This window comes from Nerophis ophidion, linkage group LG26 (genome assembly GCF_033978795.1).
Source record: "Nerophis ophidion isolate RoL-2023_Sa linkage group LG26, RoL_Noph_v1.0, whole genome shotgun sequence".
NCBI lineage: Eukaryota > Metazoa > Chordata > Actinopteri > Syngnathiformes > Syngnathidae > Nerophis > Nerophis ophidion.
In genome coordinates, this window is record NC_084636.1 from 28,071,150 (window position 1) to 28,091,639 (window position 20,490).

General features: G+C 41.0%; 1 protein-coding gene across 1 annotated transcript in view; it reads right to left on the reverse strand.

Annotated features, from left to right (window-relative positions):
• sema6bb (sema domain, transmembrane domain (TM), and cytoplasmic domain, (semaphorin) 6Bb) overlaps positions 1-20,490 on the reverse strand; it is a 289,413-nt gene that overhangs the window by 153,417 nt on the left and 115,506 nt on the right. The window contains exon 3 of the mRNA XM_061888085.1: positions 17,634-17,748. Coding sequence (XP_061744069.1) covers positions 17,634-17,748 — 115 coding nt within the window. The remainder of the gene's footprint in view (positions 1-17,633; positions 17,749-20,490) is intronic.

Consider the following 20,490-nt stretch of genomic DNA (forward strand, 5'->3'; position numbering starts at 1 on the left):
AAGTCCATGTCAGAAAACCAGCAACTTTAGCTGAACTGCACCCATTTTGTCAAGAGGAGTGGTCAAAATTTCAAGCAGAAGCTTGTGGATGGCTAACAAAAGCACTTTATTGTAGTGAAACATGCCAAGGGACATGTAACCAATTCCTATTTGAAAATGGTAATAATTAAAATGTTTTATGTTTAATTTAAAGAATTTCCCTTACTGTGCCGAAAGTGAACGGAACCGTGACCGTAAAACCTTTTCACCGTGAATCAGGCGACATTTACACATGTGTTCTGTGATGGGGGTCCTTAAAAAGCTGCCCTTCACCTGTGTTCAACGTTTGGCTACAACTAAACATGACGGTCTGCCTGTTGGCCGATGAGCAAGGCCTTCTTCCTTCTTTATGAGGCGTTTGCTGCATTCGCTCGGCGTAAACAGAAGTCTTAGCTGGGGTTTATATTCATGAGGATCAGCCCTTTGGATCTTTCCGAGGGGGCTGGAAAAACTGACTTGGCAGCAGTGACGCAGGGAGCTTAACACAGCGAGGTGCTGACTCCACCTGCAAGGCAACCAAACTCACGGTAATGCTTTTCATTTAGGGAAGATGGGTTCTTAGGAGGTGTGTGTGTGTGCGTGTGTGTGTGTGTGTGTGTGTGTGTGAGTGTGTTCTTGTATTTCTACGCTTTTTGAGACATCAACAATGAAAAGTACCTTCCATATGAGGAGGTGTGAACAAGTGATGACACTAATCATGGTCAGTGCTGCTCACTGCTCCCCTCACCTCCCAGGGGGTGATCAAGGGTAATGGGTTAGATGCAGAGAATAATTTCGCCACACCTAGTGTGTGTGTGACAATCATCGGTACTTCAAATTTACATATCTGGAAAGGGTGGTCCGAAAGAGGTCGGCATTTTTCTCAGGTCTCAAGAAGGTAACAAATACAAAAATATGTGTGTGTGTGTGTGTGTGTGTACTCAGCAGGTGCTCGGGGCAGCAGGGATTTATGGGACCCTTGAAGGAGCATCAATGCTAATGGTGACAGGTTTCGGGGGGGACTGAGCGAGGCATTCTTATCGAGGCGCACACTCGGCAGCAAAGCGGGCTGCGTCAAAGCTGCCATTGCGTAGGTAGTTATTTTAAAACGCCCCTGCTGCGCTGTGGCTCGGGCTCGTGTCACAAATTTACACTGAGAGGGTCTGTTTCTTTGCAGACGTATCAGCGCCCGTCAGGTAGCCGCAAAACACTCTTAGCCCTTTTTAAACTTAAATAAGCTCCGCTTTCACATTCCGGCGGTTTGCATTTTATTAGCATCCGCTTGGCTGACACATGCCGTATCAGTTAACCTCTCCTGTTTGGAGTGCGTTTCTGTAAACTGAAACCTTCCCCAAATGGTTTTGGTTATACAGAGGACCCTCGGAAGTCACTCAATCTCTTCCAGGAGGCGCTCTGCTTTAAAGCTCCCGTATTGTGTAAAATTAAATTTTTAATGACGTGCTAACACAAGTGTTGTCCTGAGAGCTTATTTATGAGCACCAAACAGAGGTGGGTAGAGTAGTCAGAAATTGTACTCAAGTAAGAGTACTGTTACTTTCGAGATTTATTACTCAAGTAAAAGTAGGGAGTAGTCACCCAAATATTTACTTGAGTTAAAGTAAAAAGTATGTTGTGAAAAAACTACTCAAGTACTGAGTAACTGATGAGTAACCTGTTTGTTTAATTAATACGGCAACAAATAATGCACAAAAACATAAAAATAGCAATGAGCAAATTCATAGCCAGGAATATCTCTTAAGCAACTAAAACAATAATATATATTAAATAATAAATCATGAAAATAAAAATATTTAAGGCACATTGAGCCACAATAACTCAACAGCACCATAGGCTCAGTAGGCATTCATCGATTGATTGATTGATTGATTGAAACTTTTATTAGTAGATTGCACAGTACAGTACATATTCCGTACAATTGACCACTAAATGGTAACACCCCAATAAGTTTTTCAACGTTAATCAATTACTTAATAAATGACCAAGTCGAGGTGATCTACCTCATATATATATATATATATATATATATATATATATATATATATATATATATATATATATATATATATATATATACAGTATATAATTTATAGTTATTTATTTTGCTAAAGGTGTTTTAATGAATATACATGCATGTTTAACATATAGATTCCTATCTTTCATGAAGACAAGAATATAAGTTGGTGTATTACCTGATTCTGATGACTTGCATTGACTGGAATCAGACAGTAGTGCTGATAATGTCCACGTTTTCAAATGGAGGAGAAAAAAAGTTCCTCTTTTCTGTCTAATACCACATGAATGTCGCTGGTTTTTGGCTTCTTCCATATTCGTTTTTATACACTTTACAATAAATACATTGGCGGCAAACTCCGTAGTTATCTAGCTTGTATGCTCTGGCTTTCGGAGACTCTTATTTTGTTAGCGCACTAAGCGCAGGCGCGATGGAGCGGCACTTTTTTTGTGAAGACAGGAACCGTGCGATCAGTCTTTAAGCTTTTGACGGGAAGTACGGTTGAAGTAAAAAGTGTCTTTTTTCTTTTACACTTTTGATTGATTGATTGAAACTTGTATTAGTAGATTGCACAGTACAGTACATATTCCGTACAATTGACCACTAAATGGTAACACCCGAATAGGTTTTTCAACCTTTTTAGGTCGGATTCGACGTGTGACGGTCATGTGACCACCTGGCTCTGTTTGATTGGTCCAACGTCACCAGTGACTGCATGTGATTGGTGAAACGCAAGCATGCGTAGTTCCTACTTTGAATGCGTGTCTGACAAAATCAAAACAAACAAAGCGTGCATTAACAGATCGATAAAAAAAAAAAAAGTAGCGAGTAACGAGCTAATTGTAGATAAATGGAGCGGAGTAAAAGTAGCGTTTCTTCTCTATAAATATACTCAAGTAAAAGTAAAAGTATGTTGCATAAAAACTACTCTTAGAAGTACAATTTATCCCAAAAATTACTCAAGTAGATGTAACGGAGTAAATGTAGCGCGTTACTACCCACCTCTGGCACCAAATATGTGAACAATCTATCATCTCCTTATGAATTGATTAACGTGGACAAGTTGAAAAACTTATTGGGGTGTTACCATTTAGTGGTCAATTGTACGGAATATGTACTGTACTGTGCAATCTAATAATAAAAGTATCAATCAAACAATCAATCAAAAATAGTTGACCGTACTTTTGAGAGAAGAGGTGCTCAAATGGTCACTTTTGAAGTTGCGGATTTTGATTACGTCAGAGGAAAACTTACTTACTCACCACTCTGCTAGGTGAGCCACCCTGTATACTTCCACTACCGTATTTTTCGGACTATAAGGCGCACTTGAAAGCCTTTCATTTTCTCAAAAATCCACAGTGCGCCTTATAAACCGGTGCGCCTTTTGTGTGGAATAATTCTGGTTAGCGACCTTGAAGCTATTTTATTTGGTACATGGTGAAATGATGAGTGTGACCAGTAGATGGCAGTCACACATAAGAGATACGTGTAGCCTGCAATATGACTCAAGTAAACGACACCAACATGTTAGATGTTCCATTGAAAATATAGAACATTACACACACCCATCAAAATGTTTTAGTACGACTTTGGCAAACTATGAAGCCGCACACCTTGATAGATTGTACCGTGCTTCAACATACGAGTATTATTATGGTGTGTGTATAAGGTAAGACATTATCTGGCGTTTTGTTTTACAATATTATGCAAAAGCAACTTTTCTTACCTGCTGATCTGTATTTGGGATCTGCATAAGTCCTGAAAAATTGCGCACGTCCGCCTTTGTAGTCGGCGCCAACGCTCTAGTCCAGGGGTGTCAAACCCAAATACAGAGTGGGCCAAAATTCTAAACTGAACAAAGCCGCGGGCCAAAGTTAACAACTTAACATTTTAATAGGGACCCAAACAAGTTTTGCATTGAATATTGAACAAGCAAGGCTTATACAACTTTATCGTCATATGCAAAATCGAGTTTTGTTGGTAGCGGGGGTGTATATTGTAGCGTCCCGGAAGAGTTAGTGCTGCAAGGGTTTCTGGGTATTTGTTCCGTTGTGTTTATGTTGTGTTACGGAGCGGATGTTCTCCCGAAATGTGTTTGTCATTCTTGTTTGGTGTGGGTTCACAGTGTGGTGTAACAGTGTTAAAGTTGTTAATACGGCCACCCTCAGTGTGGCCTGTATGGCTGTTGACCAAGTATGCCATGCATTCACTTCTGTGTGTGTAGAAGCCGCATATATTACGTGACTGGGCCGGCACGCTGTTTGTATGGAGGAAAAGCGGACGTGACGACAGGTTGTAGAGGATGCTAAAAGCAGTACCTTTAAGGCACGCCCCCAATATTGTTGTCCGGCTGGAAATTCGGGAGAATGGTTGACCTGGAAGATTTTCGGGGGGGCACTGAAATTCGGGATTCTCCTGGAAAAATCGGGAGGGTTGGCAAGTATGAAAATTAGCGTTGAATACGGTGATACAGCGGCACCTGCAATGTATAATACCGCCGGGCCAGCTCTAATTTTAATTTATTATTGCCTCAAGGGCCAAATGAAATTACACGGCGGGCTAAATTTGGCCCGCGGGCCAGAGTTTGACACCCATGCTCTAGTCGATAAGCTGCTTCTTTTTGCATAGTAGAGTTTTAACTTGCACTTGTGACGAACCGTAATTATTGACAGTGTTTTTTTTAAGTGTTCCTGAGCCCATGTGGTGATATCCTTTACTGATGTCACTTTTACTGCCTAAGGGATCGAAGGTCCCGAATGTCATCTCTTAGTTGCAGTGATTTCTCCAGATTCTCTGACCCTTTTGATGATATTACAAACAGTAAATGGTGAAATCCATAAATTCCTTGCAATAGCTTGTTGAGAAATGTTGCTCCTAAATTGTTCGACAATTTGCTCACGCATTTGTCCACAAAGTGGCGACCCTTGCTCTGTCCTTGTTTGTGAATGACTGAGCATTTCACAGAAGCTGCTTTTATACCCAATCAATCCACCCACCTGTTCCCAATTAGCCTGTTCACCTGTAGGATGTTCCAAATAAGTGTTTAATGAGCATTCCTCAACTTTCTCAGTCTTTTTTGCCACTTGTGCCAGCTTTTGTGAAACATGTTGCAGGCATCAAATTCCAAATAAGATAGTATTTGCAAAATATAAAGTTTTCCAGTTCAAACATTAAATATATTGTCTTTGCGGTCCATTCAACTGAATATAGGTTGAAAAGGATTTGCAATAGAGATGTCCGATAATGGCTTTTTTGCCGATATTGTCCAACTCTTATTTACCGATTCCTATATCAACCGATACCGATAAATACAGTTGTGGAATGAACACATTATTATGCTTATTTTTTTGTGATGCCCTGCTGGATGCATTTAACAATGTAACGAGGTTATCCAAAATAAGAGAACAACTTTAACTCAAATTACGGAAAAAAGTGCCAACATGGCACTGCCATGTTTATTATTGAAGTCACAAAGTGCATTATTTTTTTTTTTTAAGATGCCTCAAAACAGCAGCTGGAAATGTAGGATATGCTCTCCCTGAGATAATCCTGATACCCACTACAACTAAGGGAAATACTATACTTTGACTTTCACAAATTCTATGTCTATGTCTAAGTCTAAGAAAGTGCATTATTCTGATTTTTTTTTTAAACATGCCTCAAAACAACAGCTACAAAAACAATGAAGGCACACAGCTTCTGTCCAGAGTATACTAGAGTAAAAGTAAAGAACAACATAGTCCTCGTTTAGTGCAACACTGCCTGGTATACTGTATAACAGGAAATTATAAACTGGGCTCAATCGGCCCTGCTCTAACGTGTTTGTATGAGTAACACAAATTTGCTGCAAGCTAGTGGTGAGTGCTTGAAGTGGCCTAGCAGTCAAACAGAGCTTCTGAAATTCTGCGTTGAGACAGGGCACCTCTGTTCACTGCAAGCTGCAAAGTGTGCGCCATGCAGGTCAGACTCGCCACACCAAACTCCCCTGTCGCGTGTTGTCCCTAACCACAACCTGAGCTTTCACCCCGGGTTGGTTTTTGTTGTATTCTTGTTTTTTCTCGGCGGAGTCTTTAAGCGACGACTGTGTGGTACTGCTTTTTTTTCGGTGTTTGCTTTTCATCCATCTTCCGCTTGTATTCATCATGTGTGTCTGTCAGAGTTTGTTGGTGACGAACCCCAAGATGCAGAAGAGGCGGCAGGCATTGCGTAAGAAAACGAAGGTCTCCATTACTCAAGGGTCCGTAAGGGGTGAGGTATGGAATTGGAGGGTCCCCACCTGTGGACCAAGGAGCCTCACTGAGGGGGTACGGAAAGCCGATGGAGGGAGCGTAGTAACTGGAAAGGTAAGGATCGGTGATAGACTTTAGAATTTAACACTAAGACAAAACCGAACAAAAAGGTACAAACAAAAGGCGCGCACAAGGCGGATAACAAACTTGGCTAAGAACAAAAACACTTACTGTGACACGACGGAACTATGGCCTAAACAAGTGAAAAGAAGTAAACAAGCGACAAGACAGGTAGTGGTGACATCGACACGACACGACAATAATCCAGCATTTGACTGGTGGACAAAGCAGTCTCAAATAGTGGCTGGCTGATTGACACCAGGTGAGGCCAGGTGCCAATCAGCCACAGCTTTTACTTTTTGAAACCGATAACGCTAATTTCCAATATAACATTTTTAAAGCATTTATCGGCCGATATTATCGGACATCTCTGATTTGTAAATCGTTGTATTTTGTTTTTATTTACTATGTTCACAACGGGCACACTTCCCTGGTTTTGGGGTTTGTGGAACATATCTAAGGTACTGTAGCTAAAGTTTGTGTCCTCCTGTCCCACTCCTGTAACGTATTTTATTTATTACACTGGACAAGAGCAGAGTTTAAGTGTATATGTTAAAGGGGAACATTATCACCAGACCTATGTAAGCGTCAATATATACCTTGATGTTGCAGAAAAAAGACCATATGTATTTTTTAACCGATTTCCGAACTCTTAAAGGGTGCATTTGGCGATTTAAACGCCTTTCAATTGTTCGCTGTTGGAGCGATGACCTTTCACCCGTGACGTTACAATGGGAAGCAATCTGCCATTTCCTCAAACACATTACACACACAAGTCAAATCAGATCGGTTATTTTCCGTTTTTTCGACTGTTATCCGTACCTTGGAGACATTATGCCTCGTCGGTGTGTTGTCGGAGGGTGTAACAACACGAGCAAGTTGACTTACGTGGAGTGTGCATCGATTAGCACGGCATGCTAATCGATGCTAACATATTGCATCGTTATGCCTCATTTGTAGCTATATTTGCATCCTGCCTTTCCCTCCACCCGCAATTAATGCCAAACAAACACGTACCAATCGACTGATTCAAGTTGCGCCAGTGTCAAAAGATGCGAAAGTCCCTCGTTTGTTCTGCACATTTTACCGACGATAGCGATGTGACAGAGAGGTGTGGATATCCTGCGACCCTCAAAGCAGATGCATTTCCAACGATAAAGTCAACGAAATCACAAAGGTGAGTTTTGTTGATGTTATTGACTTATGTGCTAATCAGACATATTTGGTCACGGCATGACTGCCAGCTAATCGATGCTAACATGCTATTTAGGCTAGCTGTACGTATATTTGTAGCTATATTTGCATCCAGCCTTTCCCTCCACCCACATTTAATGCCAAACAAACACTTACCAATCGACCGATTTAAGTTGCGCCAGTGGTCAAAAGATGCAATCGTTGGTTAGAAGGCGATCACCGAATAGCTTCAATAGCTTCAGTTTCTTCTTCAATTTCGTTTTCGCTATCTGCCTCCATACTCCAACCATCCGTTTCAATACATGCGTAATCTGTTGAATCGCTTAAGCCGCTGAAATAAATCTGAGTCTGAATCCGAGCTAATGTTGCTATATCTTGCGATGTTTTTTTTGTATTGGCATCACTATGTGACGTCACAGGAAAATGGACGGGTGGATTTCCAGATAGTGAAAATCAGGCACTTTAAAGCCTTTTTTCGGGATATTCCATGATGGGTAAAATTTTGAAAAAAAATTCGAAAAATAAAATAAGCCACTGGGAACTGATTTTTATTGTGTTTTAACCCTTCTGAAATTGTGATAATGTTCCCCACTAAAAGTAGGTCAAATGCACAACTGTGCTTTTTGGAGTCGTGCACACTCCTCCATGGAAGACATAGACAAAGAGAGTTTGTTATCATTACAGCTACAGACATAAAATGGCAGGCTGCATTTAACTCTTTATCATACAGAATACGCCACATGACAATAAAAAATGATCTTAAAATGCATAGCATAGTTCACTGTCATTCGAGTACTGTAGGGCAACCAAATATTCCGTTTTCCCAGAATATGTCTTATTTTACGTCCTGTATTTTTTTTTGGTTTTTTTACAAAGTGATGACAATGTCCTGTTCAGCACTATTGTTTGGTAAAGATATAGCATGTTCTATATGTTATAGTTATTTGAATGACTCTTACCACAATATGTTACGTTAACATATCAGGCACCTTCTCCGTTGGTTATTTATGCGTCATATTACGTATTTATTTTAAATTGCCTTTCAAATGTCTATTCTTGGTGTTGGATTTTATCAAATAAATTTGCGACTTATATTCCATAAATGATTTTTTCCTTCTTTATTATGCATTTTCGGCCTGTGCGACGTATACTCCGGAGCTACTTCCAGTCTGTGGAACGCTCTCCCTGACCACCTGAGGGCACCTCAGACTGTGGATGCTTTTAAAAAAGGCTTAAAAACCCATCTGTTTGAAAAAAGAAAAAGCCTTTTTATAGACATGCATCCTGGTTCTAGCTATTGGGGTGTTTCTAGTTTTATATTTTATTTATTTTAATATCTTTTGACTATTATTATTATTACTATTTTTTTACACTGTGGCACTTTGAGGTTGTTTGCTCAACGTGACGTGCTTTTTTTTTTACAAATAAAATGTATTGTTATTATTATTATGGATGTGCTAATACAGCCAATAATATTAGACTTTTTATTTGTGCAGTAAGGCTTTAAAACGGAGAGAGAGAACATTTTTTTGTAATACTCCAGAGACATCATTTCTAGCATCATTTATTTTCAGAGGTTATTTTTGCGGCAGCAGTTTTTTATCGTACCGCTTAAAAAACAATGTTGCAAACTCAAACCTTCCTCTGTATTGACTTATTTGCATGAGTTGCTACGGCAATGGTGCAAACAGCGAGCAATATACGTGCGGTTTGAGGTTTGGCGACATCCACCGCGGTTGGAGGGGTCTGGCAACGTTGCTGCTCCTCATCAGTCTTCTTGATGTCCGTGTTATAGTGATCTCCATCCATATATTTCCTACCGCTTGTCCCTTTTGGGGTGGCGGGGAGTGCTGGAGCCTATCTCAGCTGCATTCGGGCGGAAGGCAGAGTACACCCTGGACATATCTTTCTGTGGTAACCGCCATGTTGTTTGTATTGGCAGCACTGTATGACGTCACAGGGAAATGGACAGTCGCATCGCAAATAGCGAAAATCGAGCACTTTAAAGCTTTTTTTAGGGATATTCCGGGAGGTGTAAAATTTAGAAAAAAACCTTCGAAAAATAAAACAAGCCACTGGGAACTGATTTTTATTGTTTTTAACCCTTTTGAAATTGTGATAATGCCATCCATCCATCCATCTTCTTCGGCTTATCCGAGGTCAGGTCGCGGGGGCAACAGCCTAAGCAGGGAAACCCAGACTTCCCTCTCCCCAGCCACTTCGTCTAGCTCTTCCCGGGGGATCCCGAGGCGTTCCCAGGCCAGCCGGGAGACATAGTCTTCCCAACGTGTCCTGGGTCTTCCCCGTGGCCTCCTACTGGTCGGACGTGCCCTAAACACCTCCCTAGGGAGGCGTTCGGGTGGCATCCTGACCAGATGCCCGAACCACCTCATCTGGCTCCTCTCGATGTGAAGGAGCAGCGGCTTTACTTTGAGTTCCTCCCGGATGGCAGAGCTTCTCACCCTATCTCTAAGGGAGAGCCCCGCCACCCGGCGGAGGAAACTCATTTCGGCCGCTTGTACCCGTGATCTTATCCTTTCGGTCATGACCCAAAGCTCATGACCATAGGTGAGGATGGGAACGTAGATCGACCGGTAAATTGAGAGCTATGCCTTCCGGCTCAGCTCCTTCTTCACCACAACGGTTCGGTACAACGTCCGCATTACTGAAGACGCCGCACCGATCCGCCTGTCGATCTCACGAGCCACTCTTCCCCCACTCGTGAACAAGACTCCTAGGTACTTGAACTCCTCCACTTGGGGCAGGGTCTCCTCATAATGTTCCCATTTAAATAAGGATGGTAATCAACAAGCAGGTGTGCGTCAAAAGTAAGAACAGGTGAAACTTATAGGCAACCATGGTGATAGAACAAACCAGGAACTGCACAAAACAACTCAAAAGTCCACAACACATTAGATCCGGCCAGCGGATCATAACAGGGTAATTTCACCACACCGAGTGCATGTGCGACTATCAGTGGTAATTGAATTTTTTTCAATTTAATATCGACCATCCCTACTTTCAACAAAGCAGTACATGTGCAACTTGTTACAGTTGTTGCGACTGAGACACTTTCCAGGTATTTATATGGTACGTTAAAATTGACACGCAGTTTTATTACCTCGCTAGAAGCACACGTGATTACAGCGCAGACAGAACGACTGGAACAATACTTCCACGATTTGATTTATTTACTATTTCACTCCTCAGTCGTGAGGTCGGACTCGCCGAAGGGGGTCCGGCGATTGGGTCATTTCCTGGCCTGCTGCCCCCGAGGTTTTCTAGGACGGACCATAAGCAGCACCACATGTAGGTGTGATGGCCGCTGATGGATTTTTAGCACGTTTTGAGCTAAATTGAAAATTTGGAAAACATGTGCGGTAAATTTAAAGGTATGAAGTCGGGCTGCTGAAAAAAAAAAAAGCCTCCGGGGAGCGACAAAAGCTGTTTAACAGTCTAAACTTGATGCAGCTGAGCAGGCACTCTTAGTCCCCCCCCCGACACACACACTCGCCATTGCCAGTCCGTCTAGGATCAGCAAATTTATCAGACTGATGGACAAACTGGACCATGGAGCTGACAGTGTTCTTGTTGTGGCGCCATACTTACACTTCACACCAGCAACACAACAAAGAAACGACATGGAAATGTGTCGCAACTGATTAGGATTACAGCTGTACATTCCAAATCGGATTTTTGGATATCAAACATCCAGTGGGCCACAGAGGAGTATCCTCTTGTTTGGAAAAACCTCGCCTACCCAAGACAAGATCAGGCAAAAGCAGGCAACCGAAATTGTTCAACAGAAATCAAGAATTGCATTTATTGTAGAATTACCTATAAGCAGTTTGTAGCTTTTTATGTTTAATTTTTTTTTTTAATCATTAAAATTATTTATGTAAAATACACAATGCAGGCAATACTTTTATGTTTATATTTTCAGTCTTACAGACCTAAATAAAAGGAAGTGTAAAGAAATAAAATGAAGGAAGGAAAGTAATTCAAAAGAAGAAACATCAATCCTCAACAAAAACTGGAACTTCTGTTTCTTCATACTGTTAGAATATTGGATTTATCGACAATAAACTGCAAAAAGTCAGTGTTAAAAAACAAAAACAAAAAAATACAAAAATTTGGGGTATTTTATTTGAACTAAGCAAAATTATCTGCCAATAGAACAAGAAAATGTGGCTTGTCAAGACTTTCCAAAACAAGTCAATTTAGCTAACCTCAATGAATCCAGAAATACCTTAAAATAAGTATATTTTCACTAATATCAAGGGCACTTTTCTTGGTAGAAAAAAAGAGATATTTTTGCTCAATATGTTGAAAAATATTCTTAAATTAAGTAAATGCTAGTGCCATTATCTTGACATAATGATATGCGCTCGGCATCATGATTTTTTTTTCATGCTTGAAGCAAGAAATTATTACTTTAAAAAAGCAGTTTTATACTTGAGTGTTAATGACAACTTTGCAACAGTTGATATTCTAGTTTCAAGCATGTTTTACTCAATATAAGTCATTAAATCACAGCTACAAGTTGTAATATCTTACTGAGTTAATTTAGGAACAAAAACCTTAAAATAAGTACAACTCTCTAACATAAAATCTGCTTAGTGAGAAGAATTATCTTATCAGACAGAAAATAAGCAAATATCACCCCTATTTGAGATATTTCATCTTACTTAGATTTCAGTTTTTGCAGTGTAGGGCTGGGCGATATATTGATATACTCGATATACCGCTGGTTTGTTTAACGTTAGCTGTGATGCTAAGGGTGCGGTGCTATTGGTAATACGAGAGAGAGAAGGTGCGAATCTGGTAACAAATGAAGGAAGAATTAAGTCCCAAGGAAAAAAAGCATGGGGCCCATCGTCTGGCGGTGGTCTGACTTCAAGCGGGAAGATGTTGAACAATTATGCGGCAAAAGCGTTGCTACAAAAAATAGCACCACAGCTAATGTGGCATCATTTGAAAAGTCACCCACTATAGAATACATGCTTGAAACTCCGCATGTCAACATCTCCGTTCGGTGCCACACCAACAAAATGCCAAAGCAACTATTTCCAGATCAACACCGTATGAAAAGAATAGTCAAAAACAGAAGGTGATAATGTCCGCAAGAACCTACCACATAATGAAAGGCATACACCAGGGGCGCTCACACTTTTTCTGCAGGCGAGCTACTTTTCAATTGACCAAGTCGAGGAGATCTACCTCATTCCTATTTATGATTTATATTTATTTATTTATGAAAGAGACATTTTTGTTAACAAGTTAATGGTGTTTAATGATAATACAAGCATGTTTAACACACATAGATTCCTTTCTTTCATGAAGACAAGAATATAAGTTGGTGTATTACCTGATTCTGATGACTTGCATTGATTGGAATTAGACAGTGGTGCTGATAACGTCCGCATTTTCAAATGGAGGAAAAAAAAAAGTCCTCCTTTCTGTCCAATACCACATGAAAGTGGTTGGATTTGGCATCTCATTTGTCCAACTTGCATACTCGTTTTTAAACACTTTGTTATGAGAGTAGCATATGTGTGTGGCCCTTTAATGTCTGGCAGCAGGTGAGTGACGTCAGTGAGTGTGCGGGTGGGCAAGCAAGTGAGAAAGCGGTGGCTGAGGGCGGGGGAGAAATACATTGGCATCAAACTCCGTAGCTTGCTAGCTTGTGCACGCTAGCTTTCTGAGACTCTTATTTTGTTAGCACAGGCAGGATGAAACAGGTCTTTTATGGTGAAGACAGGAAGTGTGCAGTCGGTCTTTAGAGTTTTGACAGTAGGTACGGAGTCTCTAGAAATAAAATGTGTTTCTCTGCGTCCGCCCTGTTAGGGATTTTTTTTCTTAAATATGAGCTCGCAGCAGCCAGCGTCATCTCACAAGATCCTCGGGTGCCGAGAATGTCAAACAACTGACGAAAGTAAAGTCTTGGTATGATTGATGATTGCTCATTTTTATGTCTATTTTTTAATGCCTGGCTTGAGATCGACTGACACACCCTCCGAGATCGACCAGTCGATCGCGATCGACGTAATGGGCACCCCTGGCATACACTATTTGATTTCCTAATATGCAGCTCATTTTTATTTGACAATTATTGAAATATATCGTGTGACATCATGCACAAAAGTGCACTTTATTCGTCTTAAACCATTGTAGTGGCGTTCTGTACAAAAATTGCACTTTAATTTTGTGTTGTTTTGATGTGTCATCTTAGTGACATCATGCACAAAAGTGCACTTAGAGCTTGTTTTAAAATGTCTCTGACAATCTTGCACTTTCTGTTTTGAAATGACATGAATGTTTGTGCCACTGCTTAATAACTGTTTAATAAATACAGTTTTTGTCAATTGACTTTATTGTGGTTTCCCTCTCTCCATGAAAGTTTAAAATAAGCATATATTAATGCAGTATGAACAAGAATATTTTAAAGTAGACACATAGAATCATCATACTGCTGTGATTATATGCATCAAGTGTTCATTCAAGGCTGAGGTAAAATATGGAGATAAATATCGTGTATCGTGACATGGCCAAAAATATCGAGATATCAATAAAAGGCCATATCGCCCAGCCCTAATTGACAGTGCAGTGTGAAAGCCGATGTGTTTACTTTGCAATTAAATAAACGCAGTCTCAAAGGAATATAACCTGTGGGGGCACTTTTTGACGAAACATCCACTATTCGTTGTCCGGCCCCTAAAAACCATTAAAACCATTGACATAAAAGCTAAGCAGTTCTGTGTTGCAATTTATTCGCTGACTGTACTCATATTACACCAGACCATGACCTCAGAATTGAGATCATGGCCTAGGGCAGGGGTGTCCAAAGTGCTGCCTGGGGGCCATTTGCGGCCCGCAGGTCATTTTTTTTAACGGCCCCACGGCACATTTTGAAAATACAATGGAAAAAAATGAAAACATAAAAAGTGGTATCAAAGAGCAAATGTAAAATGTAACAGGAACATTTTGCAATGTTTACTCTAATAACACATAGTGAAGTGAATTATATTTATATAGCGCTTTTCTCTAGTGACTCAAAGCGCTTTACATAGTGAAACCCAATATCTAAGTTACATTTAAACCAGTGTGGGTGGCACTGGGAGCAGGTGGGTAAAGTGTCTTGCCCAAGGACACAACGGCCATAACTAGGATGGCACAAGCGGGAATCGAACCTGCAACCCTCAAGTTGCTGGCACGGCCACTCTACCAACCGAGCTATACCGCCCCACAGCTGCCATGCAGGCTGTTTCTTTCTTTAAAAAATAATAAGTGAATCAAAATCAATGTCATTATGAATTATCGACCTATTCAAGGCTCCGATTACGTCACATTAAATATTCCACTTCGAGATATTTTTGCGGGCAAATGTTGGATATTTTGTGTTTGCCATATAAAAAACTGAGCTGTTTTTTTGTTTTTTTTCAAAGAAAGGCCTAAAACGAACAAACAAAAACATAAACTACAAAAAAACGTATAATTGACGAATAGATCCGAAGTTGATCTCGAGACCATTGTGTTAAAAGTGAACAGTAAAAAAAAAATTATAATTTATTTTTTAACACTTTAATGAATGGGGATAGGTTGATTGGCAACACTAAATTGGCCCTAGTGTGTGAATGTGAGTGTGAATGTTGTCTGTCTATCTGTGTTGGCCCTGCGATGGGGTGGCGACTTGTCCAGGGTGTACCCCGCCTTCCGCCCGATTGTAGCTGAGATAGGCGCCAGCGCCTCCCCGCGACCCCGGAAGGGAATAAGCGGTAGAAAATGGATGGATGGATGACTAGGACCCCTTTGGATCAGTATGTTTTGTTTTTAATAGTCATTGCACAAAAAATAATAGTGAATTAAAATCAATGTTGTTATGAGTTGTTGACCTTTTTACAGCTCCAATTATTATATAATCTCAAATTTTCTACTTAAAAATTTTATTGGGTTTATTTGTGTTCCTTTCATAAAAAAACATGGTTTTCTTTGACAAAAAGAGTATACAACTTTAAAAAGGTCATATTGACAGACAGACCTAATGTTGATCTAGATATTTAAAAATTGAATACTAATAAAAATAATAATACCGAATAATGACACATTTTTAACATTTTATTTTTACCAAAACCCTTTGGGGTCCCCCGGGATCAAGCCTCAGTGGAGGCCTGAATGTATATTTTTTATACATATATTGGATTGTTTTTAAAAATAAATGGTTCCCGCTTGCTTTGATTTTTCAGTCTGCGGCCCTCAGTGGAAAAAGTTTGGACACCCCTGGCCAAGAGTTACAACACTAATGACTTCACATCAAAACTGTCAAAAACGGTTGGGATGCAACTAAGGCTGCAATTATTTTTTTTATTAGATCGCTGATAAAAAAAAAAAAAGCTTTCAATTGTATTTTGTAGCTTCGCTGATTCGTTTAAAGCAGGGGTGTCGGACTCATTTTAGCTCAGGGACCACATGGAGGAAAATCCTTTGCCAAATGGGCCGAACTGGTAAAAATCATGGCATGATAACCTAAAAATAAAGACAACTTTTTATTGTTTTCTTTGTTTGAAAATAGAACTAACCCAATCTGAAAATGTAAATGAAATAAATAAATAAATGGGTTGTACTTGTGTAGCGCTTTTCTACCTTCAAGGTACTCAAAGCGCTTTGACACTACTTCCACATTTACCCATTCACACACACATTCACACACTGATGGAGGGAGCTGCCATGCAAGGCGTCAACCAGCACCCATCAGGAGCAAGGGTGAAGTGTCTTGCTCAGGACACAACGGACGTGACGAGGTTGGTACTATGTGGGATTTGAACCAGGGACCCTCGGGGTTGCGCACGGCCACTCTCCTACTGCGCCACGCCGTCCCCAAATGTACAAATAATGTTGTTGTTTTTTTTAACATTCACATGTTGCGGTTAACATTATTTTATCTTCATTTGTTGTTGTTTGTACTTAATAAAAGTCTGCGGGCTATAGAGCGTTTTCCGTTCGGGCTCCAGTACTCTGGAATGCCCTCCCGGTAACAGTTCGAGATGCTACCTCAGTAGAAGCATTTAAGTCTCACCTTAAAACTCATCTGTATACCTTTAAATAGACCTCCTTTTTAGACCAGTTGATCTGCCGCTTCTTTTCTTTCTCCTATGTCCCCCCCTCCCTTGTGGAGGGGGTCCGGTCCGATGACCATGGATGAAGTACTGGCTGTCCAGAGTCGAGACCCAGGATGGACCGCTCGTCGGGACCCAGGATGGACCGCTCGCCTGTATCGGTTGGGGACATCTCTACGCTGCTGATCCGCCTCCACTTGAGATGGTTTCCTGTGGACGGGACTCTCGCTGCTGTCTTGGATCCGCTTGAACTGAACTCTCGCGGCTGTGTTGGAGCCACTATGGATTGAACTTTCACAGCATCATGTTAGACCCGCTCGACATCCATTGCTTTCGGTCCCCTAGAGGGGGGGGGGTTGCCCACATCTGAGGTCCTCTCCAAGGTTTCTCATAGTCAGCATTGTCACTGGCGTCCCACTGGATGTGAATTCTCCCTGCCCACTGGGTGTGAGTTTTCCTTGCCCTTTTTGTGGGTTCTTCCGAGGATGTTGTAGTCGTAATGATTTGTGCAGTCCTTTGAGACATTTGTGATTTGGGGCTATATAAATAAACATTGATTGATTGATAAATAAATAGTTTGACTGTGAATTATTACCTTTTCAAATTGTTGAATACATTGTCACATGTTTTATTTTGTTTTTTTAATATAATTAGTGATGCTCCTGTGGTTAACCTGCAATGTCAATGTTATGTGCATTTATAAAAAGAGAGAAAAAAGGTCATAAGAAAAATCCTTGTTTTTTTCCACTATTTTCCCTAAAGGTGCATGGAGGGTACAAAGTATTTTTTTTCAATTACCCAATTAATGAAAAATGAAAGAACCGATTACTCATTGACTAGAATAATCGACAACCGTAGCAATAGATGCAACATTGTGGGGTCAAACAGCGTATTTCAGCTGAAGTAAAAACTGCAAATGCACAGTACCTGGCTCCAATGTACAGCGTTCGGTTGACTTGGAGGACCCTCTGGATGTGGAGAGGCTCTTGTCTCAGCCACGTGCGGTGAGGTCGGCCAAGAAACACCGGATAGCGCCTCGACACTATTACGAGATGGAAAACACACACATATATAATTACTGATCCCGACATTCATTCTTGGCAAGTTTATGTCGAGACGCGTCCCATTTTTGAGACACTGGTGTCATCTGTAATTGCTTCTTTTCACACAGGGATCCTGCAAACGTGCTGCACAAGAGCCCTAAAAGCCTTTTACACAGAACCCCAAAGTCTAGTGTCACGTCTTGTCATCACCGTGCAACATTCTGTATCTGATCAATCCAATCCAATCCACTTTATTTATATAGCACATTTAAACAACAAAATGTTTCCAAAGTGCTGCACAACAATATTAAAGGCCTACTGAAACCCACTACTATAGTTTATACATCAATGATGAAATATTAACATTGCAACACATGCCAATACGGCCTTTTTTAGTTGACTAAATTGCAATTTTAAATTTCCCGCGGAGTTTCTTGTTGAAAACGTCGCGGAATGATGACGTGTACGCGTGACGTGACGGACCGTCAGGAACACACACAGCTAAAAGTCGTCTGCTTTAATCGCATAGTTACACGGTATTCTGGACATCTGTGTTGCTGAATCTTTTGCAATTTGTTCAATTAATAATGGAGAAGTCAAAGTAGAAAGATGGAGGTGGGAAGCTTTAGCCTTTAGCCACACAAACACGCAGTGTTTCGTTGTTTAAAATTCCCGGAGGTGAAGCTTTACTATCAATCAATCAGTGACCTTGGACTATGTTAAGGTAACGTGTGGAGTTCCCAAGGGTTCGGTCCTTGGCCCTGTACTCTTCAGCATCTACATGCTGCCACTGGGTGACATCATACGCAAATACGGTGTTAGCTTTCACTGTTATGCTGATGACACCCAACTCTACATGCCCCTAAAGCTGACCAACACGCCGGATTGTAGTCAGCTGGAGGCGTGTCTTAATGAAATTAAACAATGGATGTCCGCTAACTTTTTGCAACTTAACGCCTAAAAAAACGGAAATGCTGATTATCGGTCTTGCTAGACACCGACCTCTATTTAATAATACAACTTTAACATTTGACAACCAAATAATAAAACAAGGTGACTCGGTAAAAAATCTGGGTATTATCTTCGACCCAACTCTCTCCTTTGAGTCACACATTAAAAGCGTTACTAAAACGGCCTTCTTTCATCTCCGTAATATCGCTAAAATTCGCTCCATTCTGTCCACTAAAGACGCCGAGATCATTATCCATGCGTTTGTTACGTTTCGTCTCCATTACTGTAACGTATTATTTTCGGGTCTCCCCATGTCTAGCATTAAAAGATTACAGTTGGTACAAAATGCGGCTGCTAGACTTTTGACAAGAACAAGAAAGTTTGATCACATTACGCCTGTACTGGCTCACCTGCACTGGCTTCCTGTGCACTCAAGATGTGACTTTAAGGTTTTACTACTTACGTATAAAATACTACACGGTCTAGCTCCAGCCTATCTTGCCGATTGTATTGTACCATATGTCCCGGCAAGAAATCTGCGTTCAAAAGACTCCGGCTTATTAGTGATTCCTAGAGCCCAAAAAAAGTCTGCGGGCTATAGAGCGTTTTCCGTTCGGGCTCCAGTACTCTGGAATGCCCTCCCGGTAACAGTTTGAGATGCTACCTCAGTAGAAGCATTTAAGTCTCACCTTAAAACTCATCTGTATACTCTAGCCTTTAAATAGACCTCCTTTTTAGACTAGTTGATCTGCCGCTTCTTTTCTTTCTCCTATGTCCCCCCTTCCCTTGTGGAGGGGGTCCGGTCCGATGACCATGGATGAAGTACTGGCTGTCCAGAGTCAAGACCCAGGATGGACCGCTCGTCGGGACTCAGGATGGACCGCTCGCCTGTATCGGTTGGGGACATCTCTACGCTGCTGATCCGCCTCCGCTTGAGATGGTCTCCTGTGGACGGGACTCTCGCTGCTGTCTTGGATCCGCTTGAACTGAACTCTCGCGGCTGTGTTGGAGCCACTATGGATTGAACTTTCACAGTATCATGTTAGACCCGCTCGACATCCATTGCTTTCGGTCCCCTAGAGGGGGGGGGTTGCCCACATCTGAGGTCCTCTCCAAGGTTTCTCACTGTCAGCATTGTCACTGGCGTCCCACTGGATGTGAATTCTCCCTGCCCACTGGGTGTGAGTTTTCCTTGCCCTTTTGTGGGTTCTTCCGAGGATGTTGTAGTCGTAATGATTTGTGCAGTCCTTTGAGACATTTGTGATTTGGGGCTATATAAATAAACATTGATTGATTGATTGAAATGTGTCTAAAAAACATCTGAATCGCTCACAATGCAATGGCCTTTTTATTTTTTTTAAACTTTATTATTATAATTTTTTTTCCTAGTCCGCTATCAATATCTTCAGCCACAAATCTTTTATCTTCGCTCAAGTTTTCTCGGTCCGAATAGCTCTTTTTGTTGGAGGCTCCCGTTAGAAACAATGTGAGGATGTGAGGAGCCCTCACACCGGTGACGTCATTGTCTGCTACTTCCGGTACAGGCAAGGCTTTTTTATTAGCGACCAAAAGTTGCGAAATTTATCGTGGATGTTCTCTACTAAATCCTTTCAGCAAAAATATGGCAATATCGCGAAATGATCAAGTATGACACATAGAATGGACCTGCTATCCCCGTTTGAATAAGAAAATGTCATTACAGTAGGCCTTTAAAAAAAAACATTCAAATACTATCCTGAGCTCCACCAATGACTGAACGAAAACAAAAAATATAAACAAATACATATAAA